Source organism: Merops nubicus, unplaced genomic scaffold, assembly GCF_000691845.1.
Source record: "Merops nubicus isolate BGI_N331 unplaced genomic scaffold, ASM69184v1 scaffold11527, whole genome shotgun sequence".
NCBI lineage: Eukaryota > Metazoa > Chordata > Aves > Coraciiformes > Meropidae > Merops > Merops nubicus.
In genome coordinates this window covers 9122-34703 of record NW_008618359.1, presented here as the reverse complement: position 1 = coordinate 34703, position 25582 = coordinate 9122, and the positions used below count along the sequence as shown (strand labels likewise).

Here is a 25582-nt window from a genome sequence, read left to right as displayed (position 1 = left end):
CTGCCCTTTCTTGTAGATGGGTGTCACATTGGCAAGTCTCCAGTGATCTGGGACCTCCCCCGTTAACCAGGACTGCTGGTAAATGATGGAGAGAGGCTTGGCAAATTCCTCCACCAGGTCCCTCAGCACTCTTGGGGATCTTATCTGGCCCCATAGACTTGTGGCAGTCCAGCTGGCTTAGCAGGTCCCTCACTGCTATTTCCTGGATTATGAGGGGATCGTTCTATTCTCCATCCCCTTCTTCCAGCTCAGGAGACTGAATACCATGAGGGTAGCTGGACTGACTATTGAAGACTGAGGCAAAGAAGGCATTCAGTACCTCAGCTTTTCCTCAGCCTTAGTAACAGAGTTCCCCCTCGCATCCAGTAAAGGACGGAGAGATTCTCCCTGGGCCTTTTTCTGTTGTTAATATGTTTGTTAAAACACTTTTTATTATCTGTTGAAGCAGTGGCCAGGCTGAGTTCCAGCTGAGCTTTTGCCCCCATAATGTTTTTTTTTTTTTTTTCCCTATGTGACCTAACTAAATCCATATACTCTTCCTGAGTAGCCTGCCCTTTCTTCCAAAGGTTGTAGATTCTCCTCTTCCTCCTGAGTTCTAGCAAAAGCTCCCTGTTCAGCCACAGTGGCCATTTTCCCCGCCAGCTTGTCCTGGGACACGTGGGGACAGAGAGACCTGAGAGAGTGAAAAAGCTGCTGTTGTTCCATCCAAAGGTTAGGCTTTGTTTTAGTTGCTTGAGGCTAAATGAAGTCTCTAGTACAGTTATGAGAAACCATGTGGAGAAAATGTTTTATTTGGGAGTTGATAGTGCCTAAATGAGCTGAAGTAGCTGGCAGGTCAGACTAGCCTTGCTTTTGTTGCACCTTTGCAATGGATTAAGAGATCTCAAGAATACTGCTGAATTAAAATGCTTTTCCTCTACAGCTGTGTGAGTTGTGCATGAAGCCTTGCGGTATGGAAAATGTAAACCCAAGTACTTGTCTTCAATATATAATGATTTTTTTCTTTCAAGATTTCATTTTTTTTAATATATTCAAATTTATTTTTCCCAAGAATTCTCTTATTCCTTCAACTCTTCCTGAACCCATGACAGCTAGTGAGGCAGCTGCTAGAAAAAGCCAAATAAAAGCAAGGTGAGTGGCAGATGTCAATTCCCTTTCTTTTTTTTGCTAATGTTGTTAAGCTACATGTTTGTCTGAAACCTGTTCTCATATGCTTGTTAATAAATGAAAAATTATATTAGTACAGAGGTCATTAAAATAAACTGCATTTCTGAGAGCTTTAAGTCTCTCTTTGGATTCCACTGCATGTTTTTCCTTTTTATTGTGGCTCCATAGGGAGAAACTGAGAGCCTGTTTCGTGCTAGCAGTCAGTTTCTGATTGGCCTTATTTTCTCCTAGTGTGATGAGTGAATTTTGAAATAAATAAATAAAAAAAAAACCAAAAAACAAACAAAAAAAAAACAGTCACAGGCAAGGATGATGTGGTTCAGGTAAACTATTCTTAGGAGCTTTATTTAAATGCGATGATCAAGTCTGACTGATGAAGTCAAGTGTGTTTTGTTCTTTCAAAAATTACTATTTTTGTAGGAAAACATTCCTTTTTTTCTATGTATTAATAAAACCAACCAAAAGTGTGAACAGTTATTCCCACAGTCGTTACCTCTGCTGGGGTGCATGGTGTATGCTTAATGCTAATACTGGAAGAATCCTTTACACTTTTATCCCTTATTAATGGAAGTTGTTTGGGATGTGAATCTATGAATGTGTGGGACTTGGGTAGCTTTATATTCAGTTATAATTACCAGCTCTATCATAACTTTGACTTCGATAGCCTGTTGCGAATGAGAAGTAGGTGGGCGGGCTCATCTAAGCCGCGTTGGAGCTATTTTGATGTGCCTGTGTCATTTTAAGGCAATGCCATGGTCTGGATGTGGTTGGTTTTGCTGGCTCTGCTGCAGCTGATAGCATGCGTAATTGAGCTGTTAAGAGAGAGACTGCATCTAATTTGAAGAAGAACCAGTCTTTTTTTATCAAATCTCTTCCATGGGAAAACTTGCCATTTCAGAATAACAGACACTGTTGGACCAACAGAAACCTCAATTGCACCACGACAAAGACCAAAGGCCAATTCGAACACTGCCACTTCAAGTGTGCTGACGATCCAGAGCTCAGCAACTCCAGTCAAAGTGCAAGTTCCTGGTGAATTTGGTAATCGTGGGCCAAAAGGTAACCTTTCTTTTGGGAAGGCCTCCAGTCAGAAGGCCACTAAGGATGTTTGTGTCCCAGATTTACTAGACAGGATCCAAGTAACATCCAACTTAGAAAGTCTGTTAAGACAAGGAACAGATAACTCCTGGGCACTTGAGAATATAAAGACCATGTGGAAGAGAGGATTTATGTTAGTAACTACTTAATTAAAAGGCTGCAAAAACAATTGAATGGCGAAATTGGTCAGAAGTTCTGTTTAAAGGAATTTGACAAGTGAGCCAATAGTTCCCTTCAATAAGTAATTAGTATGCATTGTATGCATACAAAATTATATACTTTGAGAGTTAGAGTTTGAGATATAGAAGCTACCACTTAAGTGTTAGTAAAGCAGAAGTCTAGAACCCAGCTTCCTCTGTTGTGAGATCAAGGAAGCTTCTCGCATCTTGTGAGTGGGAATATTTTTGAAGAAGTGAACTGAGTATCTGCCAGCTGTACTACTTGTCAGATGGGGAAGGGAAGTTTATAATCTGTTTTACCTGGAGTTGTTAAATAGAGAGCTTCCTGGCAGTTAGACTCTTTACCTGAACTGTAGAGATTGGTACGTCAACAGTGTTTTCTGAATGTCACAGGAACCACGCGACCAGGGAACGGACAAGAAATTTTACCATCCCAAGGGACCACCCAGCACCCCCCGCAGCAGAACAGAGTTCTTCAGCAGCTGCAACAGGGCGACTGGAGACTGCAGCAGCTACACCACCTGCATCACCACCACCAGCAGCAGCCTATGGTGCAGGACACTTACATTCAGCAGGTACCAGTTGAAACTGTTAGACAAGTTCCTGAAAGACATGTTACACTTGTTAATAATGCTTGCAATTGTTATAATTTCTGCTGTTATGGCTTGTTTTTTTCCTGCGAAGAGACAGAACAGGACTGTGGCTCTTGTCCCTTCTTTTTACACTTGGATTATCTCTTCATAGGCACTGTAGTGCTTATTCTAGAAAGTTGCCTTCTTCATGCTGTCTTGTACTGTGCAGCTTGACCCTGAATCCTAGCTTGTTTTTTATCACCACTGTGTGTCCCAAATAAGTTTTTCCCTTTGTGTAAATGGGCTTGAGGTAAACATCATGCATTATCTAGGTGATGATACTGTGCTTGCAGTTCATGGCTGTACATATGCCATCTGAGCAGGATTTTTGCAGTTTTTGCTTTCTTCAGTGAAGAACCTAGTTCTTGTAGTTGTTCCATTCATCCAGATTTCTCACGTATACCTTGTATGCTAACACTGCTAGCTTGTGTACTGTCAAGTATAATCACTTAAGTTGCATAGCATAAATAACAGTAAATATAACAGAAGAGCAGCCAAGAACTTTCAGCTCCTGTCCAAGAAACCTTTTGCTATTCCTATTTTTTTTTTCCCCCGTGTTGAGACATGTTTTCCTTTAAAGCACAGCTGAAATATTTTCCAAAGCAGCTGTTGAAAATGGCAGAAGTTGAGATGTCAATTGACTATCCTTAAAGCCAGTGCTGAACAGCTAGTCTAATTTCTTGTTAAACAGGCTGCTATTAACTGGAGGGGGGGGGTGACACACAAAACCAGACAGGATAAGTTGCCAAACACAGAGAGCATCAGGGTTTAGAGTCTGGGCTGCCCCCAGACTTGTAACAGACACTCTTCCCGCAAAGCGGAAGAGAAAGGGAATAAGGGAGAGACTTATTGATTAGAGAAGTAAAACAGCTTTAATGACAATACTATTAGTAACAACAATATGGAATATATACAAATATATACAAAGCTAGTATGGAACCCAACTCCCGCCGATGGCAGTACACCACTGTCACCCCTGATGCTGTGGAGCAGGCCCCAGGGAAAAGTGCCAGATTGGGCTCAGCCAGCAGGTGGCAACAGGGTACAGGAGCTGGAGTCTTCTGGAACTGGGTTCAGGAACACGGGGCTCGGGATCAAAGGGGGAATGGACGGAGTCCTCCTCAGATGCTGCCCACTGAAGAAGCAGCAAAAGGGAGAAAGGAAGGGGCTTGAGCCTCATGATCTTCCAGCTTTACACTGAATATGACGGATATGGGATGGAATACCCCATTGGTGAATTTAGGGTCATTTATCCTCTCCACTCCTCCCTGCAGGTGCAACCTTTACTTTCTGCCCTCCTCAGTGTGGTACACAGGATTTAGCAGTGACCTTGGTCTGCACACCAGTCCTTCGTGGTAACTCTAAACATGGAGTGTTATCACTGCTGGAAGCAGACACTGTCTGCAAAAATATGCTTTCAGAAAGAGCAGTTGGTTAGAAGAGCTTTAACTCAAAAGTAAAATCACTGAACAGAATTAGTTCTGTTCTACCCCAGACTAGGAGACAGAGACATTAAAATGCAGTGACTGCATTGCAACCTGATTGCTGGTTATGTGATGTCATAACTGGAAATACTGCTGAGTCACAGAAGTGATGGTTTAATTGGTGCTTCTTTTAAATATATCTGGATATTCCAGAAGTAGGGTTCATGACTTCTTAAAGCTGTTACTTTCTTTTTAACTACAGTACCAACAAGCAATGCACCACCAGATGGTCCAGCAGCAGCTGTTGATGCAGTCTGTGTACCAGCAGCAACCTCCCCAGTCTCAATATCCCGCTATGGTATGTCAAGGATGGAAAGTAGACAGTACAGCCTAAAAATACATGCTGTTTGTAAGTCTTTTGTGCAGATGTAGTAAGAGAAGTTTGAGAGTAGCTTTAATGAGCTGTAGACACGGTAAACAGTGTTGAGTTCAGAAACTAAAATGATATTTGGTTGGGGAAAAAATAGGTTAACCCCAGTTTGTTTGGAAAGCTTATCTGCAGTTGCATTTCTGTATTTATTAGCTGGGGTATGTCCTAAAATGCATTAAGTAGGTGTATGCTGATTTGAAACCTACTTGGTTTCCAACAGTGACACCGCAACAAGAATGTTATGTCACAAAGAGAGATAGTGGCATCGAATTCTTCAGAAGCAAGAAAGCAAACTGACATAATCTGTTTTTCAAAAGCTGGGAGAAATTGTTCTGAAATTTTGATAAGTAATAGGTTAGAATAAGGTATGATGAAAACTTAATTTTCCAGTGTTTCATAGTATATACTTAGCTTTCTGTAGTTATTGCAACCTAAGTGGTAATATGAGGGAAGAGAGAAAACAGCATCGGTGGCCTGTGAAGGCAGTTCCTTTTCATTCTTGTAATGACAGGTCTGGCTTCTGCTGAAGCTACCAGGCTTTTTTGGAGCATGGTGGTTGTCAGTGCATTTGGCTGCAAGACCAATACTGTTACGTAGCAGAAGAGATTCATGTTGGCCTGTGTGAATTTTAGTAACATGATGGTTCTCTTCTTAGGTGCAGCAATATCAGCAGGCTCTCCTACACCAGCACATGCTTGCTCAGCAGCAACAGCGGTCTCAACAGGCACAGTCTCCTGAATATATCACTTCTCCACAAGACTTCTCACCAGCCTTCATCTCCTACCCTGGGTCAGTCCCAGTGCATGCTGGAACAGTGGCAGATCCCCCCTACCCTGCAAGCAGGCAAGTACTCGGACACAGATGTACCCGAGGGCTACTTGCTGCTTGCGTGCCTAATGGTGATGAGCACTGCTAAATGCTTCCCTCAGAAATTAATTGCTTTGACAGTAAGGTATTGCTGAAAGCACTTAGATAATTGCTTGTTAATGGTAAAGGATGTTTTGGGAAGAAGCTGGGACCCTTTTTAACAGATGAACCTTGGACACCTTCTTAAAGAACCTGTCTTCCCTGTTTTCTTTTTCATGGACTTACAGCAGGAGCTGACTGCCCACCTCTTCGCCGAGGGTTGTCGGTAGCCTCTGTTGAATGACGCTATGAGCATATAAAAGTTAACTCAAATACTCTCTTAAGAGAAGTTTTATGGTTGATGTTACCTGCTAGGGCTTGTAACTCCTTTGGCTGTTGATCAGTGGACTGATCTCAGTATGTTATATGATAGAGTGCAGCTCCTCAGTGATATGGTCCCTTTGCAGGGGCCTGCAGACGTACCCTTGCTTAAGGAAGTATAATAAGTAACGATTACACTATGAAATCTTAAAAAAACACAGCATGGAAGAAAAACCCTTTCCTTTTCTCATTTAGAAATCATAGATTTGTCCAATTTCTCTAATGGTATGAACTAGGTTATGTATTTCCATAGGTTCCTACAAATATTGAAAGAAGTCCTTGGCAGCTGTGGCAAAGCTGCAGTCTTTGGTGCAGTCAGTCTTGACACAGGGTTTTGGTTAATGGCATGACTTAGGTGTTGCAGGTGCTGATGTCATTCTGTGTTTTCTAGGTTGCAGTGTGCTGAAAGAGGGAAAGACACAATTTTTCCTGCTGTAGGCTGGGTTGATATCACGTAACAGTGACCATTTTGGCTTTATCTTGCCCAATAGGTAGTCTAATCCCTAGCAGAAAGAGTTGTCCCATGCTTCTGTGCACTTGTCTGAGACTTACCAGCTGCTCATTGGTTATAAGGCTATTGCCAGAGCATGTTTGCCACGAGGAATTTCTAAAAGGAATCATTCCGGTGTGGAAGTAGATGTATACCTCCAGTTTGATTTCTGTTTTCTTGGCTGAAGATTTTGATCCTGCTGGTTATCTTTAAGTCAGTGACTGTAGGTTTGCAATGCATAGCGTTGTTTCTGTAAACAAAAATTGTGTTAAAGGAAGTGGCGATGAGTTTCTGTTCGCTTGCCAAGCTAAATGCATTGCATTGTATCGCACGTTGCCCTCCTCTCTGTAGGAAGAGCGAGTACAGTGGTCTTGTGGGATGGCAGCACTCAAGCTGAGAGGAAGGAGCCCAAGCCCTTTCCCCTTTCTTTTGTCTTGGAGAGATGGTTCCACATGGAACTGGGTTGATGGTGCAGCCTGCAGAGCCTGCCTGGGTACAGGGAGAGAAACAGTTAACACACACGGACCTGCTGATTGCTGCTTTTCTAGTCCACTTCAGACCAACAGGGAAGTGGTAGGAATAATTTGCTAAAATGTCATCTGGTTAGGTTAATTGTATCAGTTAGATGTAGGATTCAAAGACACTTTGTGTCTGCCAGGAAAAAATAATTTGCAAATAAAGAGAGCTGATGAAAAATTCGAACATATTTAGTAGGCTTTTATTTTTTGATGAAAATGAGGATGTGTCCTATGACAATACAGAAATGGCCATAGGTCAGATATAGTTTTTGCTCTTGCATGTTGCCTTAATGAAGGATTCCGTGTTTTGGCTACAGTTCATGCATGGAAAAATAAGTCCAAAGATTGCATATTAGAAATGTTGTGATCAAACCACTTGTTTCAAGTAATCTGTTTTCCCTTAAACTAGCTTTCAGATGCTTTTTGCATAAGCTGTTAATGCATGTGTTACTTGTATCTAGAATTTTGGCATAATGAAGTCTGTCACAGATTTTCACCTTGATGAACTGTCCTGTAATGTTTCTCTTTATTTGCCTCCATGAACTGACTTTACAGGTCAGGTATTCCTGATGCAGAATCAATCTCCAGTTACCCAAAGCAGAGCATCAATAACCCACCTGATATGTCAGGCTGGAACCCATTTGGAGAGGACAATTTCTCCAAGCTGACAGAGGAGGAGCTGCTGGACAGAGAATTTGACCTGCTAAGATCAAGTAAGGGACACTTGAAGGCTTATTTTGCTTCACACTAAATAAGTGCTCTGTAGTTTCAACACCTGTCTTGTGGAAGGGCTGTGCAGTCTGTGAACAGAGAATTCTTTCTGAGCGTTGAAGGGCAGAGTTGGGCCTGTCTTCTTTCTTTTCCTTCTCTGAAAATGTGTGCAATAGGAACTTGCTGTCTAAAATTGGTAATTACTGGCTCAAATACCGCAGAAATGGTGATATCTTGGCTCTTAAATATTGCTTGTCACCTGGATTGTCAGGAGGCTCTGAACAACAGAGGTACATTGTCTGATAGGAAGAGAAGTTTGGTTGTTTGCTTTTTCTTTCCGTCTTTATTTCTTACACACATAGAGCAGAAGATTCTGTGGATCTGATATGTCCTTTGAAAACGCCTGAAAGAAAATTGATTACATTAACATAATGTTTTGTATTGTCTCTTTTGATGAATGGCTACATGTAAGGGCTGCTTTATTGTTCTGATATGTCAGTAGTTGAATAAACTTTTTGCTCTTGAAGTCAGTTATCTCAATGTTTTTTACTTGGAATGATTTCCTTTTCTTAATTGCTTAACATGTGCTCATTAGATGCTCTTCTTAAAACTGGTTTTGTCAAGATCACATTTATTAGTGACACTTGTAAGATGTGACAATGTCAGTAACCAGATTGTATATACTTGGCTGACTATCAGCAAGTTCCTTGCAATTAAAAGTGCAGTAAAGCTGAATTTCAATGGATTGGGAAGAAAACAAAACAAAACAAAACAAAACAAAACAAAACAAAACAAAAAACACCTCTGCCTTCAATTGAGTCTTCAGTTTCTGTGTCCTTGAATATAACTAAACATGATGTGCACATTACTGTTAATCCTCAAGGACTAAGGAGTGGTTGAATTGACTGTTTGGGTGTGGGGTTTTTTTTGTGAAACTCTGAAAACAATCAACTACTCGTATCTTGAGTTGATGAGGTAAGACCCCTATTTTTGAGATGTGGATGTGGCCTGCCCACCTTTTACAGTAAAATGCCTTACTTCTCCGTAGGGGAAATGGTTAATGTGTCAGCTGAAAACTAAGCACTATTTCCAAATCCCAGTTGAGAATTTCAACTTAATAGTAGAATTTTTATATTTTGTAGGCATACAGTTTCAAATTGCAGCCTTAGAAGTCACTTGAAGCAATACACTCTGGAACCCAGAGAAGGTTAGCTTGAACCAAAAGATCAGCACATTACTCGCTTCAAGAATATTTAACTGACTGTTGGACAGCTGACTGAAGTTATGGTTAATTTTTTGAGGCTGATCCAGTTAAGCCATGTTTTGAACAAATATGTGTATGGAAAAAAGATAGTAACCAAGGACATATTTCAAATGGCTTTACAAAAATAGCTGGAAAATATTATACAAGAAATATGCTTGCTTCAAGTAGCTCAGTAGGCTGGTTATAGTAAACTGGAGAAATAGAAAATCATAGAATTGTTTTGGTTGGAAGAGACCTTTAAGATCATTGAGTCCAACTGTTAACCCAGCACTGCCAGGTCACCACTAAACCATGCCCCTCAGCACCACATCTCCATGGCTTTGAAACCTCTCCAGGGATGGGGACTCCACCACTGCCCCGGGCAGCCTGGGCCAGGCCTTGACAACCCTTTTTGGGAAACTGCTGAATTGCATGTGGACAGTTACAGATATAATAAAGGCTAGAAAAACTTGGAGCTCAATGCTGCTAACTGCTGTCTTTAAAACTCCAGTGGAAACACCTGTTAGGTACCACTTTCACTCCATTACCCAGTTTCTGTACTGCATGAGTAAACACAGTCTGAATTTTCTAAAGACTGAATCTACCTGGGCACGTTTTTGGCTCACCTCTTAGTAAAGATAAGTCAATACACTGAAGAGCTGGATGTGATAGTGAACTTTATATACTGTATCAGAAAAGCAAGTTGTAACAGCGTGGTTTCACTTAATAATAACCAGCATTAGGATTTTTTAGTCACTTGCACACAGAAGATGTAAAACTACAATTCACTTGACCCATAGCACACTAGATGGCAGGCTTGTTTCTACATGATGTGAGAGAGCTACAGCTTTTCTGAGGCCTTTTAGCTTCATCTCTTAGAGGTCCGGGAAGGAGAGCATTGCTAATTCTAATCTCAGTCTATGTGGGTTTGTGTGTACACATAAATATGTGCATCAGAGACTTCAAAGACCTTTAAACATAGAAAGTTTTTTTTATATTAAGGATGTTGTGCCAAAGATTGTATGAATGTGCTTTGCAGTGTTAATGCCTCTGCTGTGGTCAAAGCAGAAATATTTATACTTTAGTCTACTGGTACTTTCTTATTATTCCACCTAAGTTTGAGAAATGGGGAGATTTATTAGGGGGTTAAGGATTAATGAGAAATTGTGATATGTATTGTACTGTTAAGAACTATGAATTTGTCTTGAACTGTATAATACATCCTTGAATTTCCTCAGATATATCTTAATGGTCAAGGCCTAATTCCCTTTAGATGTGGCTTTTCTCATATGAGAGAAAACTGCTGTTTAAAATTAAGTAATTTTTTTTTTCTCAATTTTTGAGTTTTCTGTGAATCATTTTGCCATCTAGAGGAAGGAAACTTGAAGACACAGGTTTGATAAGTTGCTATTAATAAGCCCAGTTACTGTCTCAGACCTTATAACTCATGTATAGTTTATGTAGGTTTGTCTTTTTGCGGTGTTATGTGTTGCTGAGTAGCATTCAAAACATCAGTCCTTTTTTTCCACTTTCAAAAGTCTGGTTTGTATTGCTGAGCTGGCGCTTTGTGTGTAAATTAAAAATATTTTTAAATCTGTCAAATGTTTTTAAAGCTGTTATGTTCATGACAGTAAGACATGAATAAGCAAATATACATGGCCTTTATTAGAGGATGAAGATGTCATTGTAACTTCTCAGGCTGACATGACCATAGGATTTCATGCATTGAGTAGCTTAATGTCATAGTGTGGGTAGTGATGGGTGTTGCTGTGAGTGAGAAGTGCTGTGTTGCACTTTTTCTTTAAAAAGATAGCTAGCTCACAGAATGGAATGCCTTGCTTGTGCTTCATGAAAGTTGTCCTACTAAAAGGTAACAGTTGTGGTGAAATTTCATGTGCAGTTGGATGAAGATTTCTCAACTGATCACTTTTGTGGAAAGCTTTGATACAAAGTTACAGGATGGTGTTCCTGTTCTTGAGTACACTGTTGGTTCTCTGCTGTTCTTGTCACCATTATCAGTGTTAATGATGGTCCAGAAGTGACAACATTGTGAAGAAGTGGATTTCTTACAAAGAGCTCCAGTAACCATGTAGTAATCCGCAGATTTGGGAGCCAAGAAAATGAGTCTTATTTCTCTCTGAGAAAAAGTACTAGCACAGCCTTCACACAGAATTGTACAAAAGTTCTTGGGAGGCCCAGATCCATCATGGTGCTTCAGCAGAGATGCCTGAGTGTGCAGAATCTACTAAGCTCTTTGTAGTATGTACAGTATGAAGAACTACCTCTGCTACCCATGCAGCATGCAGCAAGCAGCTCTGGTATTTACCAGGCTTTATCTACACACAGGTGCATCTCGTACTTCAGAAAGTCCTGAGAGCTGTTTTCCTGAGCCACCTTGGGCATGCAACTTGTATGGGAATAGCTGGATTGCTTGTTTGTGGTTTCAAATAACTGTTTTCTATGGAAGGGTCTGCTGTGCCAAGAGACATGTGATTGTGTCTTTGGTGGCAGTCTGGGCTGCATTCATGTGATCACGCACTGAGGGGGCAAAAAAGCTTTATTTTAAGGAGGTTTAATCTAAAGCACAATTATGTCTAATACTGATAGTGCCACTGAATTTATTTCTGCTTCTGTGGAGCTGAAGAAACCATCGCTGTCTTTTTTTTTTTTTTTCCTCACTTTCTTACCAAGAGAAATGGATCTTGTGAGGTGAACAACTGACATTTGAGCCTCTGAAGACTGGAAAAATGCCTCATCCTTTTCCAATAGCCATAGATTTGATGAATTGAGACATTTTAAACTTTTTTTTCCAGGGAGATATATGCCAGTAGGTGCATGCCCAGGTGCTGCGGAGGAGTTGAAACCTTGTATTTACTCGACCTATTTTTTTCTTGTGTGCTTTAGCATTTCAATACATTTTGTTTTCCAGAGCAATGTTCTGGAATTTATGAGCCCTTATATCATGGCTTATGTTCTCCATAACTCTGCTCCTCAAGGTGGGAGATCCAATCAGCCTTTTGGGGCTTGAATTTGCATACTTTTACATGCTAGCATTTGCAGGGACTCCCCAAAAGGTAACTGAAGTTGTTGAACCCTTAAAAGTTACTGTAAAATGAGATTGCCTGCAATTTGTGCAGCAGTCAGCTGGTTTACCTTTGGAGGCAGGACAGGAGGGATAATAAAACAAAACCATCCCTTGCTCAGTCTGTGTTTGTAAAGATGCAAGTTTCAAGTCATATACATGTTTCCTAAGTCACAAATTAAAAAAACCCAAACCAAAGAAAGCAACCCCTTCAAACAAACAAAAAACACCCCAACCTTAAATACTTGTAGGTTCATTTTTTTGTGGTTTTCTTCCAACAAACCCAAATCTTTCCTCCGTGAGGAAGGGAAGCAACGTGGGTACGACTGTTCTGAATTGGGAATGAGTACTGCTGTTGGATGTGATGCTTGGCTGCTGTTTGTCCTCAAGGCTGCGAGCAGATGGTATAAAACATAGAGCTGCTTGGGTTTTGTGCACCTTGGCTAGTACTCTCTCCTGCATGGCTGTGTCATTGCAGGGTGATTTTGTTCAGGTCAGTTAGTCTCTACCTCTTTCAATGTGTGTATGTTGAGGTGAGAAAAACTACTTCATCTCTTGCACTAGGAGACCCCAGCTGGGGTTACATTTTAAGCAAGAGTTGCTGGTAATGGAACAATTCCCCCTTGTATTTCTTTGGGGAGTCTGACGGTATGCTCAGAGTAAGACAATTCACATGAAGATGCTTTTATAGGAACAGAACACTTACTTGTGAAAACTGGTGCATAACTTTCAAACTTTCAGACTTTGTACATAGGGTTAATAGGCGTCTGTCTAAGATGGATGAGCTTGTTGTCTAGTCCCTAGTGGTTGTCTTGGTAAAGCTTCCTGGTCATTGAAGGACTGAACAGAAAACATGCAGGTAGCTGGGTACTTTGTTAGGGCATAGCTCAGTGACATCTCCATAAAGGCAAATTTTCAAGAATCTTGCACTGCAAATTGTTTGGAAGAGCAGCTGCTTGCTGTGGAAAGAAGGGTAAGAGAAATGCTGCGTCTTCTGTGATTCTGTGATTCTGCATGGAGGATGTCAGATGTTAGCTGAAGGTGGAAGACCATGTGACAGTGGTGGTGTTAAGTGATGGGCTTTGCTTGGACCTTCCTGGGCTGCAGTGTAGTGGTTGCACTGGGTGGTCTGGATCTTAAGTTGGCAGCGATGTTAGGATAAAAGCTTAGGCAGACATACTTGTATTGCCCATTCTTAGTCCTTCCAATAGTTTTGACTGTGTTTAAAATATGTTTTATGTCTCTTTTGAAAAGAAATGTGGTTTTTAAAAAGGAAAAAAAAAAAAATCAGTTCCCTGAGGATTGAAGACCATGCAAAACAGACACTACATTTCTTTCTGTGATGTGCCACTCAGATTGTTTTTAATAGCTAACAGATGTTATGTCTTTAATAAAAAGTAATCCTCCCTGTTTTGCTGTTTGTCAGTTTATCCTTTTGTGACAAAGGGTGGCCAAAGCCTGGATGAAATAACTGATTTTGTTTTACATGAACGTAGTGATTGTGACTTAAAAACCACAAGAGCACAGAGGACTAGTAGTTCCTATTACAAAGAGCATAGGCTGCATATAACATGTATCAGATGTCCTAATTTAAAGCATTCTATCACCACATACGTGCTGCTCTTGGTGGGACAGGGAGATTGGCAATATGTCCGTGCAGGTGAATGTTCCTGAGTCATCAAGAAATATGTATTCATGGTATAAGGTATCTTCAGGAAAATAAAAAAAATCCAAATTGAGAATTTATTCCTCCCTCACCCTGCAGAGTAGCTGACTTTGCCTAGGCATGTGATCTGCCATTTTTATTTTATTTTATTTTTTTGTTCTGTTTCATTTTGTTTTTTACAGACAGGCTGGTGGACAGGAGAACATCTTCAGATAAGAATGTGGAGCCACATTCTGCTCCACAGGAAAATCCTCCTGAAGATCCCTTTGGTTCTCTTCCTTTCATTTCTCACCCAGGCAAGTTACATCTGTAACATCACTACCTCATTATATAATATATATATGCACACACATATATATAAATATGTATATACATGTGTGTATATGTGTATGCATATGTGTGTATCTCTGGAAGTATGTATATCTGGTTAAATGACCAAAAAATGATGAAGGTATTGTCTGCCTCATGATAGTAGATGGGTTGAAGAGATGCTTTTTAATATATTGATTACCTCCAATTTAAAAATACTTTTACACCCAGTCTCTGGTATTTATATGGTGTACAGATGATGTAGTCTTTGCAGTGCAAATACATTGGACCAACGTAGTGTGAATCATTTGTGTAGAACCAGAAGCGCTTTTGCTAAAGACCAACTATTTGATAAGACCGAATTTTGCTACTTCCCTGTAGTCTACTTCTGACTCATGGTGTTGCTTCAGTGGAGTTCTCTAGCCTGTATAAGACTGTAAGCAGCTGCTGCTGCATGTAATGCATAGCTTTTGTGCAAATAGTCAAACCAAAGTACCTTATGTTATTTGTACATTTGGAGGCAAGGAGGGGCATCATCATTGTGTTTTGATTCAGCTTTGGCTATTTTTGCATTGGGAGGAAGTAAAAATAACATGTGAACATTGACTGTGAATGTGAAACTGCATCATCCTGCAACTTATACACAAGTTTTAATGTTTGCTTGATCAACATTTCAATGATTGTTGTGGTATCTGTGGCAAAGCAAAGCCTACCTGACAGCTAAAGTGGTGAAAAGAGCTTCAATTACTTGTTGGAGCCTCTTTGGGGCCGACCTAAGTTTTGTGGAGAGTGCTTGTGTGAGAAAAGTGCCTTAATATGACTTGTAAAAGCCATTCTTACAGAAGCTCAGAAGCTCAGGTAATATGCCTTAAATCGCTTGGGGTCAACTGAAGTTAGCATCCATGTTTCCTTTTGCTTTCATCTTGTATTTGTGAAGATATCTGCTAGGGCTACTTAGTGCTCACAAGAGCTCTTGTGCTGTATGTGGGGAAGAGTGATCAGGATAATGCTGTGGTGTTCTGCAAGGCCATGTATAAAAACACCTCCTGTAGCTGTGTCTGCCTCTGTGGTTAGAGAGATGTGAGTTAACTCCCCTTGCCTGTTACTGGGTGAATGGTGTCTCTCTTTTTGTTATGCTCAGTCAGAAAGGACAAGTTTGCCTTCTGTCATCCTGTTAATATCCAGTAGTGTAATGTGACAGCAATTCCCAAGTGCAGAAATGTTTGCTCTCTAGAGGGGAGTGTAGAAGGATTTACCCTACAGTCTTCATTAAAGAGGTTGCTTTGTCCTCACCTCGAATCTAAATCTTCATGCAAAGTGAACAGTAATGGTTATACTTAATCTGAGATGGTGACTCTCAGGTACTTAGTCTCCTGTCTTCAGTTCTCCTACTCATGTGTCTAGGGATTTATTTTTTTCTTTCCTCACCTTAAGTCTTAAATGTATTTGCTTGATGCTGGTTTTCAGATGGTTATAATATCCCTTAGATTGTAATGAATGACCTTGCTGTATTATGTTTCATTTTTGGTACTTTGAATCCAGGCTTTAATTCTTTTGACACACTGAAAAATGAGGAGATGCCTTTTCTTAAGGGTGGGGCAGGGGGAGAGGGAATCAAATTCAGATGTGGCTGAAAAACGAGACTGTTTTGAGAAATGTTTTGTTGGAAAAAAGTATGTTTTTCAGTGGCCTTTTTTCTATTGACTCATAACTGGAACTTAAGCAAGTATACATACTGGCATGATTTAGAGAAAGGTATCTTTAATTCTGTGTTAACAGTGCATTACACTTAGAAAACAAATATGTTATCGTAAGTCTTTAAATCTGAAGATAGGTCTTTTGAAAGCTGGTTTGTTTTCCCCATAATTGTTCTCAGACATGGCTTGAAACTGTGTTGTAAGACAACTAAAAAGGAGAACAGTGTGGACTTAGACATGGTTTATTTCTCATTGAGGGCTTTCTAGGACAAATTTGACATATGTGCCTAATACTTTAATCGCTTCTTGTAATTTTCTGTGAAATAGTCCACTTCTGGTTTGTTCCCTTCTGATTCTAAAAGATTTAAGTGAGAAGTATGCATGTGTTTTACCTTACTCAGGGCATCTGGGGGAGGATGACTGAATAGGAAGTGCTTAATACTTTAAGTGCAGTTTTAGCATTTGGATGAGTGACTTTCTTGATCTGGTTAGAGGAGAGGTTTCACTTCCTCCTTGTGTTGTGCCTACAGTGTGAACGTGGAATGTGTCGCCGCTGTTAACCCAGGTTTCTGACTGCTGAATTCTGACTTCCTGAATTGTGATGAGATTAAATGTTGATGTTATCAATGCAGACTGTTTAAAAAAATTAAAATGTTACTTTGTTACAAAGTGATAGTTCCTGTTGAAGATGTGTTCCAATGTATTAACAACGTTTGAGCTGGAACTGTGTTTTTTCTGCTTTGTTGTTGTTTGTTGTTGTTGTTTTGGTTTGGTTTGGTTTTTTTTTTAGCTGCATTACACAAGTCTCAGTTTTGTAAGTGTTATATCTGCACTGTAGCTCAGTAGAGGCACCCAGAGCATTTCTTCAGTTTGAGAGGCTTAAGGGTTCACTGCTGCAAGCAGCACATGACTAAATACTGAACTAATTTCTGTGGTCTGATGTGAGATGGCAGCAAAAAGCTGAAGATCTTGTATCATCTTTTGACTTAACATAAAGTACTGGTAGTCAAACAAAATGTGTGAACATACCTGATGGCATTTGTGTCTGGGAAAGAGATGCAAGGAAGATGCAGAAGTTGAAATTTGAAACCTTTCTTCATCACTGGAAAGGACCAAGGGTTCTTGTGAGTTATGAGCCCTTGGGATTTTCCCCAGGGAGCTGAGACTGTGTTTCAGGCCGCCACTGCTGTCAAGGATCACCAGGAAGGACAACCTCGAACTGAATGGATGAAGGCTGCTTATTCATCAGAGCTTCTGTGCTCATTCTTCCAGAGTGGGGAATGGAGGTCCAACAACCACATGTGTGTCACTTAACATGCAAGTCAGGGTGTGAAATGAACCAACATCTTACTGGGTTCCTCTTAGTAGAGTTGATGGGAAAACAGAGTAAAAGCACTTCGTGTTACTCACACTTGGAGTGTATCCTGTTAAAGGTATTTCACATGTAAAATTGCTATGCACACTATTTTATGCCTAATTGTGGAAAATAATAATGGCTTAGAACTTGAGATGGCTGGAAAAGCAAAGTGACTTGAAAAAGAATTTCAGTGCTCCATCTGATGGAGACAAAGCTAGCATTGCAAACCTTTTCTGAAAAGGACAGCACCTAACATACAGAAAACAGATTCTGGGTCTTGAATACCTGAAAACGCTGGCTGGTGACAGTGGAAAAATTGGCTCCTGTGGGCAGCTTTTTGGAATGGAACCTTTGATTCAAGTGCATGTTAACCAGCCTGTGTTGTAACATGCTTTGTCAAAATCAAGTTGAGTGTTTCAGAAGCTCAGAAGAGGCATATTTCCCACTGTCTTCAGATTGTAAGAAGAACATGTCATGAATATAGTTCAGATCACAGTTGAGTTGTGCTCAGTGGCCTTTTGCCATCTTTTGTTTGTTTACACTAATTCTTTTTGGGATTAAACTGGGCTAGATTGCCTTATGCTTCCTGCAGCTTAATACTGGAATTCAGAGAATTAATAAAATATTTGAAGTAACTCTCAGAACGATGCACTGAGGTGGACATGTTGGGAAACCTTGTCTGGTATTTCTTCTAAGTCCTGACCTGAAGCAGTTCAGGTCATCTGTTTAACAGTTCTACTGAATGTCTGTAAAACTCATCTTGTGTGCTGTACACATGGTGCTTTTTCACCAAGTCACTGCTCGTTTTTTTTTTCAACGTACATAGATGACCCACTCCCAGTCATTGCATGTGTGGAGACTGGGGATGGAAGCAAGTTTAGTTCTGTCACGGCTTCCTTTTGACTTCAGCCTTCCTGCACTCGAAGACTTGGGTGAGCCTGTAAGTGATCACTGTAGGTGTCTGTCTTGGAATAAGAGCAATTTTGTGGTGTAATGTGTATCTCACTCATCACAGCTGGGTGGATCTGGCAGAAAACCATCCAGCTGCGAGCCAGAGAGCAGTTGTGTGGAAACGGGCTGGAGTCTTGGACACAAGGCGTCCGTGAAAGGACTCTGCTGCAGCAGCCCATTATTAGCATTCACCCTGTTACAGCACAGGAGGACATTTTTCTGGCATGAAGAAATGTAAGAGATGGCTATTCATTTGGTTACTTTTGGGTATACTGCTTCTAACAGGGTTTCATAGCACTGCAGGTTTCTGTACCACAGATTTGGAGCCCTGGGACTATGGTGCAGTCTGGAGCTTCAAGTGAAACACCACTCAGTGCAGTTCAGTAAGGAATTACAAACATGAGAACAGGATGAACAAAAAGACTTGAGCCAGCTTGCTCTACAACACTAAAACAGCTCATGTCTTCACTCCATGTTTCTACAGCAGTGGATCTTCTTGAATTATTTATTAAAAGATGCCTGGACCCGCAACTTGGTGTGGCTCTTGTACAGTGTTCCAGATTTAGGTAACGTGACAATTAAAATAAGTTCCTATCAATATTTGTGCTCACTCAAAATACTGTTTGTGTTATTCCATAACCTTCCCTTAGCTGTGGTTTCAGGTATTGCTGAAGGTAGTTTCAGGATCTTTCCCTGTGTCAAGATAAGATTTAGACATCAGTTTTTCTAGATGACACTCTCAAAGCAACTTCAATTTACTCACACATCACAGGAATCAATTATATGTGTGGGCTGTGCCAGTGGTGTCCTTGTTCTCTTGAAAATGCTTGCCTGATTTTTTATTTTTTTTTTTAAAATCTTACGAGCAGTCAGTCACCTTTCACCTTTTTTATAACACACTTCAACCTGTAGACTAGGTATTTGAAAGCACATCTAAGCAATAGATGCCAGGCTGAGGTGTTTTGTTCCCCCACTTCTATTTTCTTCTTGAAAATAAAGGTGGTAAGAATGTAAATCCTCATTACAGTAGTCAGCAGCTGCTGCTCTGGTTGTTGTCAAACAAGTAGTGTGGATTTAGTTGCAGCGTGCTGGTAATCCTTGGGCCTGACATGTGGCAAATTGTTCTGAAATGATGGTGGCAGTATGTTACCAATTCAAAGAAAGCTTAAAGCCCTTATGCCCCACTCTTGCCACCCCCGCAATACCCTAAAATGATGAACCAGCAGAAGGCATGTAATTACTGCAGTTGTTAGAGGGAATTCATCCTCTTACAATCGGATGTCTCGGAAAAGAACATCAGAAAATTTCCTTGAAGATTGGGATCTTCTTATACGATTAAAGATGTTCCACCTGGCTTGCATTTGAGCAAAGGACAATTGTCTCCTAAAAGATGCAAACCTGATTAGAAGTGTAGTAATCTGAACAGTGCATTACAAACAGATGTTACTCAATATTTTGTGGTATCTTTTTATAACTATATATCTGAGTGGTCCCTGCAGCAGTTCATGTTGAGAAGATTGCACGAAATCTACATAACAGAATGCTTTATTTTGGAAATCTGTTTGGCCAGAGCATTAAATTGTTATTTACCAGGGAATTTTCCCTTTTGGGACATTAAATTTCTATTTGTAGTGCTCTTTTTATTTAGTTAGCTTGATGCCCTTTTCTTCAGGAGTGGAAGAGGGAGGACTGTAATCAAGAAAAATAAAACATTCCTATTGTAAGTTTAAAACCAATAGTTCTATGGAGGGTTTTTTTTTTTGGTTGGTTAGTTCGGTTTTGACACCAGCGTGCTGCATTTTTCTCCCTCTTCATGGGACTAAACTGGAGACACTGCAGATGAGAAGGTGTGTGTAGCGGTTGCTTCTTCCATGAAGGCTGACTGTGTTAGACCACAGTGTTTAAGACTTGTTCCTGGAACTAATAACCTGCTTGGAGCAGATGGCTCTGTATGTTTACAAGGCCTGAGCACAGAACTTCAGGATAAAACTAAGTCCTTCCTGATTCCTGAAAAATTCAAATGTGGGAACAGTGAAGAGCACTCTTGAAAATACTTCAGAAATAAAAGTGCTTTCTTAAAAAGTGTTGCAGAAGCAGTTGCCGTTCCCAGCGTCATCTGATGTGTACCCCTTCCTTTCTTCTTAAGTTGTTTGTGTAGGGGTTTGAAATTTGAATATGGAGCTGTTAACTGTAGCTTGTGAGTTTCTAATCACTGCAAAATTAACTGCATTTTTGGTGATTTTGAATCTGTACAAAATACAGGAGCATAAATTTCCTGCTGTGCTAAAGAAGTAATACTTGTAACAGGTGGGGAGGTGGTGAAGAAGGACGAATGTCAGAGCTGAAGAGCGAGGAATTGAGAAACCATGTTCAGAAACCATTTGTAGTGAAAGGAGGGGTTTGAAGCTGAGGAGCTAATAGGCAGTTAATTGCCTGTCGCTGTGGTGATGTTATGGCTGGCAAAAATAAACATGCTTGCTGCAATCTTTGGGTGGCCTTGGAATGGAGATATTTCAGAGAATGTTTCTTGTGTGCAGGGACAGATGTTTACAAATATGCAGGCTCAAGCTTTCTTACCCTGTGTGCTGCTTCGTTCTTACTTTTGTTTAGAAAGGGAAGAGATGCTGGAAAGGCTGGTGTGCTAGTGCTGACACCTTAGATATCATTTGGGAAACCACTTTATTTGCCTTGCGTTGTTAAGTCCTGTTTGGTGCATGCTCTGTCTAGAGAGCTACTTCTGAGAGCTGAGCATTGTGTGGCTTAAATCACTTTTTTGACAAGTTCACAGCTGTTGTGTTAGGGTTTTGTTTGTTTGTTTTTCTTGTCCATGTCCTTTTGCAGTTTGTTTTCCAATGACTGTGGCAGCAATTAACAAATAATATTTAAACCTTTGGGGATGTCAGGTAGATGAGATACTGTGGTTCATTTCTTGTCTTAAAAAAACCAAAAAACTTAATAAATGGATTTCTGGATGCTGAAATTACGTACAGAGGTATAGTCATTCCTTGGGAGGGTAAAAGCATGGTCATTGGCATACATAAAAGGTGTGGGTTTTTTTAATGTATAAGTAAGGTATCTAACCTAGAAATATTTGCTTTTTATTCTTTTAAATCTAATTGCGTTTATGCTAACAGTGGTGTTTCAGCAAATATTGGAAACAGCATGATTTAGAAGATAGAGGGTTATATGGAGCAGTGCAAAGGCTGTACCGTTGGGAAATCTAAAGTAAGCAGCCAAATAATCCGGACACTAATTTAGTGGGTAAAGCAAATACGTAGTATTTAAAATTACAGTAGATAAGAAGCAAAGATGGTGCTTCTGACACCAGAAGCAAAGAGGAAATGGCTCAAAGCCCCAATCACCTGATTTTTTTTTTAATTTTTTTTTTTTTTTTGGTCATTCTGGTCATCTCATTTTTAAATCCATATATAAAATATATTGCTGCAGAATTTTTATTGTTAAGTGTAATTGCAAAAGAATAATAGGGCTGCTGGATGAACAAATTGGCTATTGATTCCTTTTAAAAAGGAGGAAACTTTTCTTGTAGCACTTAAAATTCTAGTCTAAATTGGAGAGGGTCACAAACTGGGTTAGGGCCAAAGATGTTTTTCTTCAGAGCCGTTGTTTTTCTTCAGGGAATGTTTCAAAGCACATGTTGGAAAGATCTTGTCCCTGCATCCCTATTTCCATATAGTTACATGGGCCAGTTACCTTGTGATCTCCCTGTAGGGACTGTTGTCTTTGTTGGTAGGCCAGCAGAGCTGAGCCCTCTGACGAGCGTGGCTGCTGTTAAGTGGTGAGATCTCACGTGAATTATGTGAAATTGCTCAATGCCTTTTTTTTTTTTTTTGCCTATGCTGACTGTTTTCATGACTGGAGTAACAAGCTTGTCATAGCAGACTATCCAAGCAGAAGCACTTCAAGAAATAGAAGAAAAGTGTCTTAAAGAAAAATATCTTTCAGGCACACTGGTTCCTGTTTCCTTGGAGAGGAAAGGCTGTGTAATGAGTGTTTGAATGCTGGCTCTGGAGATCACTTGTGTCCCTTGGTTCCTCCTCTGTGCCCCAAAACTACTGGTGGTGTATTTCTAGAGCTCTTGTGCTTGAAGGTCTGACTCTTAATAAATTTTGAGTGTTGCTTGAAGTAGTAGATCTTATTTTAGCTCATTTCCCTCAATAATGAGTACAAAATACAGGTTTGTATCAGCTCTTGGTATGTGTGGCATTGGTGTGTGTGGAATAAGTGTTGACTTGAAGAGTGTATTTCAAGTTTTGTTTTGTATTTTTCTTCGGATCTGCAGGTTCCCCTGGAAAACAAGTGGATAACTTGGCTAGCAATCAAGGAAATAACTTAGGGACCCCAACCAAGGCTGGAAAACTAAGCCACGCTTTTAGAGATCCTCGTCAAGGGAGGAAGACTGTAGAGGGACAAGTGACAAAAGGAGGCGATGAATCAGAGAGTGACTTTGAATCTGATCCTCCTTCTCCCAAGAGCAGTGAAGAAGAAGAAGAACAGGAGGATGAAGAAGTCTTGCAAGGAGAGAATGGAGACTTTAATGATGATAATGATACAGAACTGGAGAATTTAGGCCACCGACCTCTCCTTATGGACTCTGAGGAAGACGTGGAGGAAGAGGAAGAAGAGAAGCAAAGTTCTGACTCTGATACTGATCGTACTAAGCATAAATCTGTGGAACTTCTGAGCAGTAGGTTCAGAGATAGTGTGGGTGGTGGTGAAATGAAAGAACCCAGTTCAATGCAGACGGCCTTGTCTGAGATGTCAAGTACTGTAATCAAGGTGAACCCTGGGCAAGAATTTGATGTGTTTGGGGCAGTGCCCTTTTTTACGCTGCAACATCAGGCAAGGGAGAAGATGGACAAAGATGTCTCTCCTCAGATGGCTTTTCCCAGCCTGAATCAAGAGCAGGATGACTTTGATGTTTTCACAAAAGCCCCCTTCAGCAAAAAGGTACCTCAGCAAGATGGCCAGCTGGCGGGAACTGAGCCTTTGCTTTCCCCCACCTCTCCACGGAGTGTTGATATTTTTGGCTGCACCCCATTTCAGCCTTCCCTTCTCCCCAAGACCGGTGGGAGCAAAGAGGACCTGTTTGGGCTGGTTCCTTTTGAAGAGATCACAGGGAGTCAGCAGCAGCAGAAGATGAAGCAGCAGCGTAACCTGCAGAAACTTTCTTCCCGCCAAAGGCGCGTGAAACAGGAGGTTTCAAAGAGCAATGGTAAGCGTCACCATGGCACCCCGACCACCACGAAGAAGTCACTGAAACCCAGCTACCGCACCCCAGAGAGAGCCCGCAGGCACAAGAAGGCAGGCCGCAGGGACTCGCAGAGTAGCAACGAGTTCCTGACCATCTCGGATTCCAAAGAGAACATAAGCGTGGCATTGACGGACAGCAAAGATCGAACCAACCCCCTGCAGGCAGATGAGAGTCTGCTGGATCCTTTCGGAGCCAAACCCTTCCACCCACCAGACTTGATGCGGCATCCCCAGCATCAAGGGTTCGGTGACAGCCGTGGGGATCATGGCTCAGTGCTGGTGGCTGGTAGAGTGTGGCAGAGCTCCCTGCACGGAGCCCTTCATGGTGGGGATGGGCTGAAAACGGATGACTTTGGTGCAGTACCCTTCACAGAGCTGGTTGTGCAGAGCGCACAGAGCCAGCAGCAACAGGCGCTGGAGTTAGATCCGTTTGGAGCAGCTCCATTTCCTTCCAAACCGTAGGTGCTTCCAAAGGGCTTCCCTCCTCCACTTCTCTGAGTTACTTGATTGAGGTTTTAATTAATGGAGTAATTTATCTGGTTGAATTGATAGAGACATGGGTTGTATAGTTTGTTCAAGTTCGAGAAGGAGTGGCCAGCTTGCACAATGAAATTTAGAACAAAGACATTTTTATTGGGTTTTTCTGGAGAAAAATAGAGGAAAAAAAAAAAAGGCATGTGATTTCGTTGTGACAGGTGGTTCTGAGAGCAGAAGGAGAAAGCAGATATGAATGGCTGTCTGTCACTGACTCTGGCCCTGGAATGTGTTGTCGTTCTGCACTTTGGTGTTGCCTTTTCAATCCTCTGCGACAAGCTGAGGTGGAGGGAGAGAGGCGGGTGGCGATCATGTGATGCATGTTTTCCACACGTACAGGTACGTGGATGGAGCTGCAGTGGTTCTTCATGTCTCGGTCACAGTAGACCTGAGAACCAAAACGTACTAATATCTGGATTATCTGCTGGAAATAGTCGAGTCTTTGCTTCCTAGGTGAAAACTACCTTTATTAATCATCAGAATAAACCAGCCAAGTCCTCAGGGGACTGTGGCCCAGAATTCCATAGCACAGCTATGGCTTGGGATCTGGTAGACATCTATGCAGGTGCAGAGACAGAAGGCAGATGATATTTTTGTGTGCCTAAACGTTCAATTTTCTTTTACTTTTTTTTTTTCCAGTAAGTGCCATTAATGTAAAATAGCAAACTGGAAGTATAGAGTCAAATGTAAAGATACAGAGAATATAACGGTTAATGAGAGGAAAAGTCTCAGCACAGGGAAATAAACCAGCACGGATGCAGCCAGTGTTTGCAGCACTTTGATGACTACTCAGTGGTCACCTGGTTTACACGAGAAAATGGTTTGGCACATGTGGAGTATTTCAAGTGACTTGAACAGTTGACTGTGAGATGCAACCATCAGATTTGATTGCAAATTGGGGTTTATGTCTGAAAACACCTTTTCTTCTTGGAATGTTATGGCAAAGAAAATGTGTTCTTTCCAAGCTGTTTTTTTTTTTTTTGAAATGATGATAATTTTATGAAATGACTGTAACCTAATGTTCTTCAAGTTCTGATGAATCCATCATTGTACTTGAGTGTATTTTATAAGAAAGTTTTGCTAAATGCACTGAGTTTGAAGAAACTTCCCTGAACCTGGATTGGTGTCCAGATGGAAGCTGTAAGGAGCAGGTCCTTGCAGAAGCCAAGGGCTCCCCTGCCAGCCAGCGGCATTTCCCACCGCAAAGCCTTACAGGCAGGACCCCCGTCCTGCCGCGCAGTGCCTCGGGGACGTCAGCTGCACAGGGCCGGAGCTCGGCAGAGCCGTGCGGTGCCGCGAGAGGATGGGAAGGTGACGTGAGCAGGCTGCCCGAGGATGAGATTTCCCTACTGCGTTGCACAAGTGCGTGCAGCGTGCAGGCGGGACGGGCGCGCGCCTCTGCAGAGCGAGTACTGCTCGGGGCGGCCCCACGTGTCAGCCTTTTTTTCCATGTCAGTCCTCAAGTGGGAGTGGAAGGAGGTGGTTCCTCTGCTTTAACTTCATATCCTGCTCTGCTCGATGCTGACGAGTAGATAATTGGGTGCTTATATATGAGGACAAAAATGTATGTGGTTGTAAGTCCCCTCTTTTCACAAG

At 41.2% G+C, this 25582-nt stretch overlaps 1 protein-coding gene across 1 annotated transcript; it reads left to right on the top strand.

Moving 5' to 3' along the window:
• Positions 1-1051: 1051 nt before the first annotated feature.
• On the top strand, positions 1052-23914 carry LOC103775946 (BMP-2-inducible protein kinase-like; the record flags this gene model as incomplete). Its single annotated transcript, XM_008943422.1, has 8 exons — positions 1052-1131; positions 2066-2226; positions 2838-3019; positions 4763-4858; positions 5586-5773; positions 7721-7878; positions 14050-14163; positions 22482-23914. Coding segments are annotated over 8 exons (2412 nt in total), but the record flags the coding sequence as incomplete, so codon positions are not given.
• Between the last annotated feature and the right edge of the window lie 1668 nt (positions 23915-25582).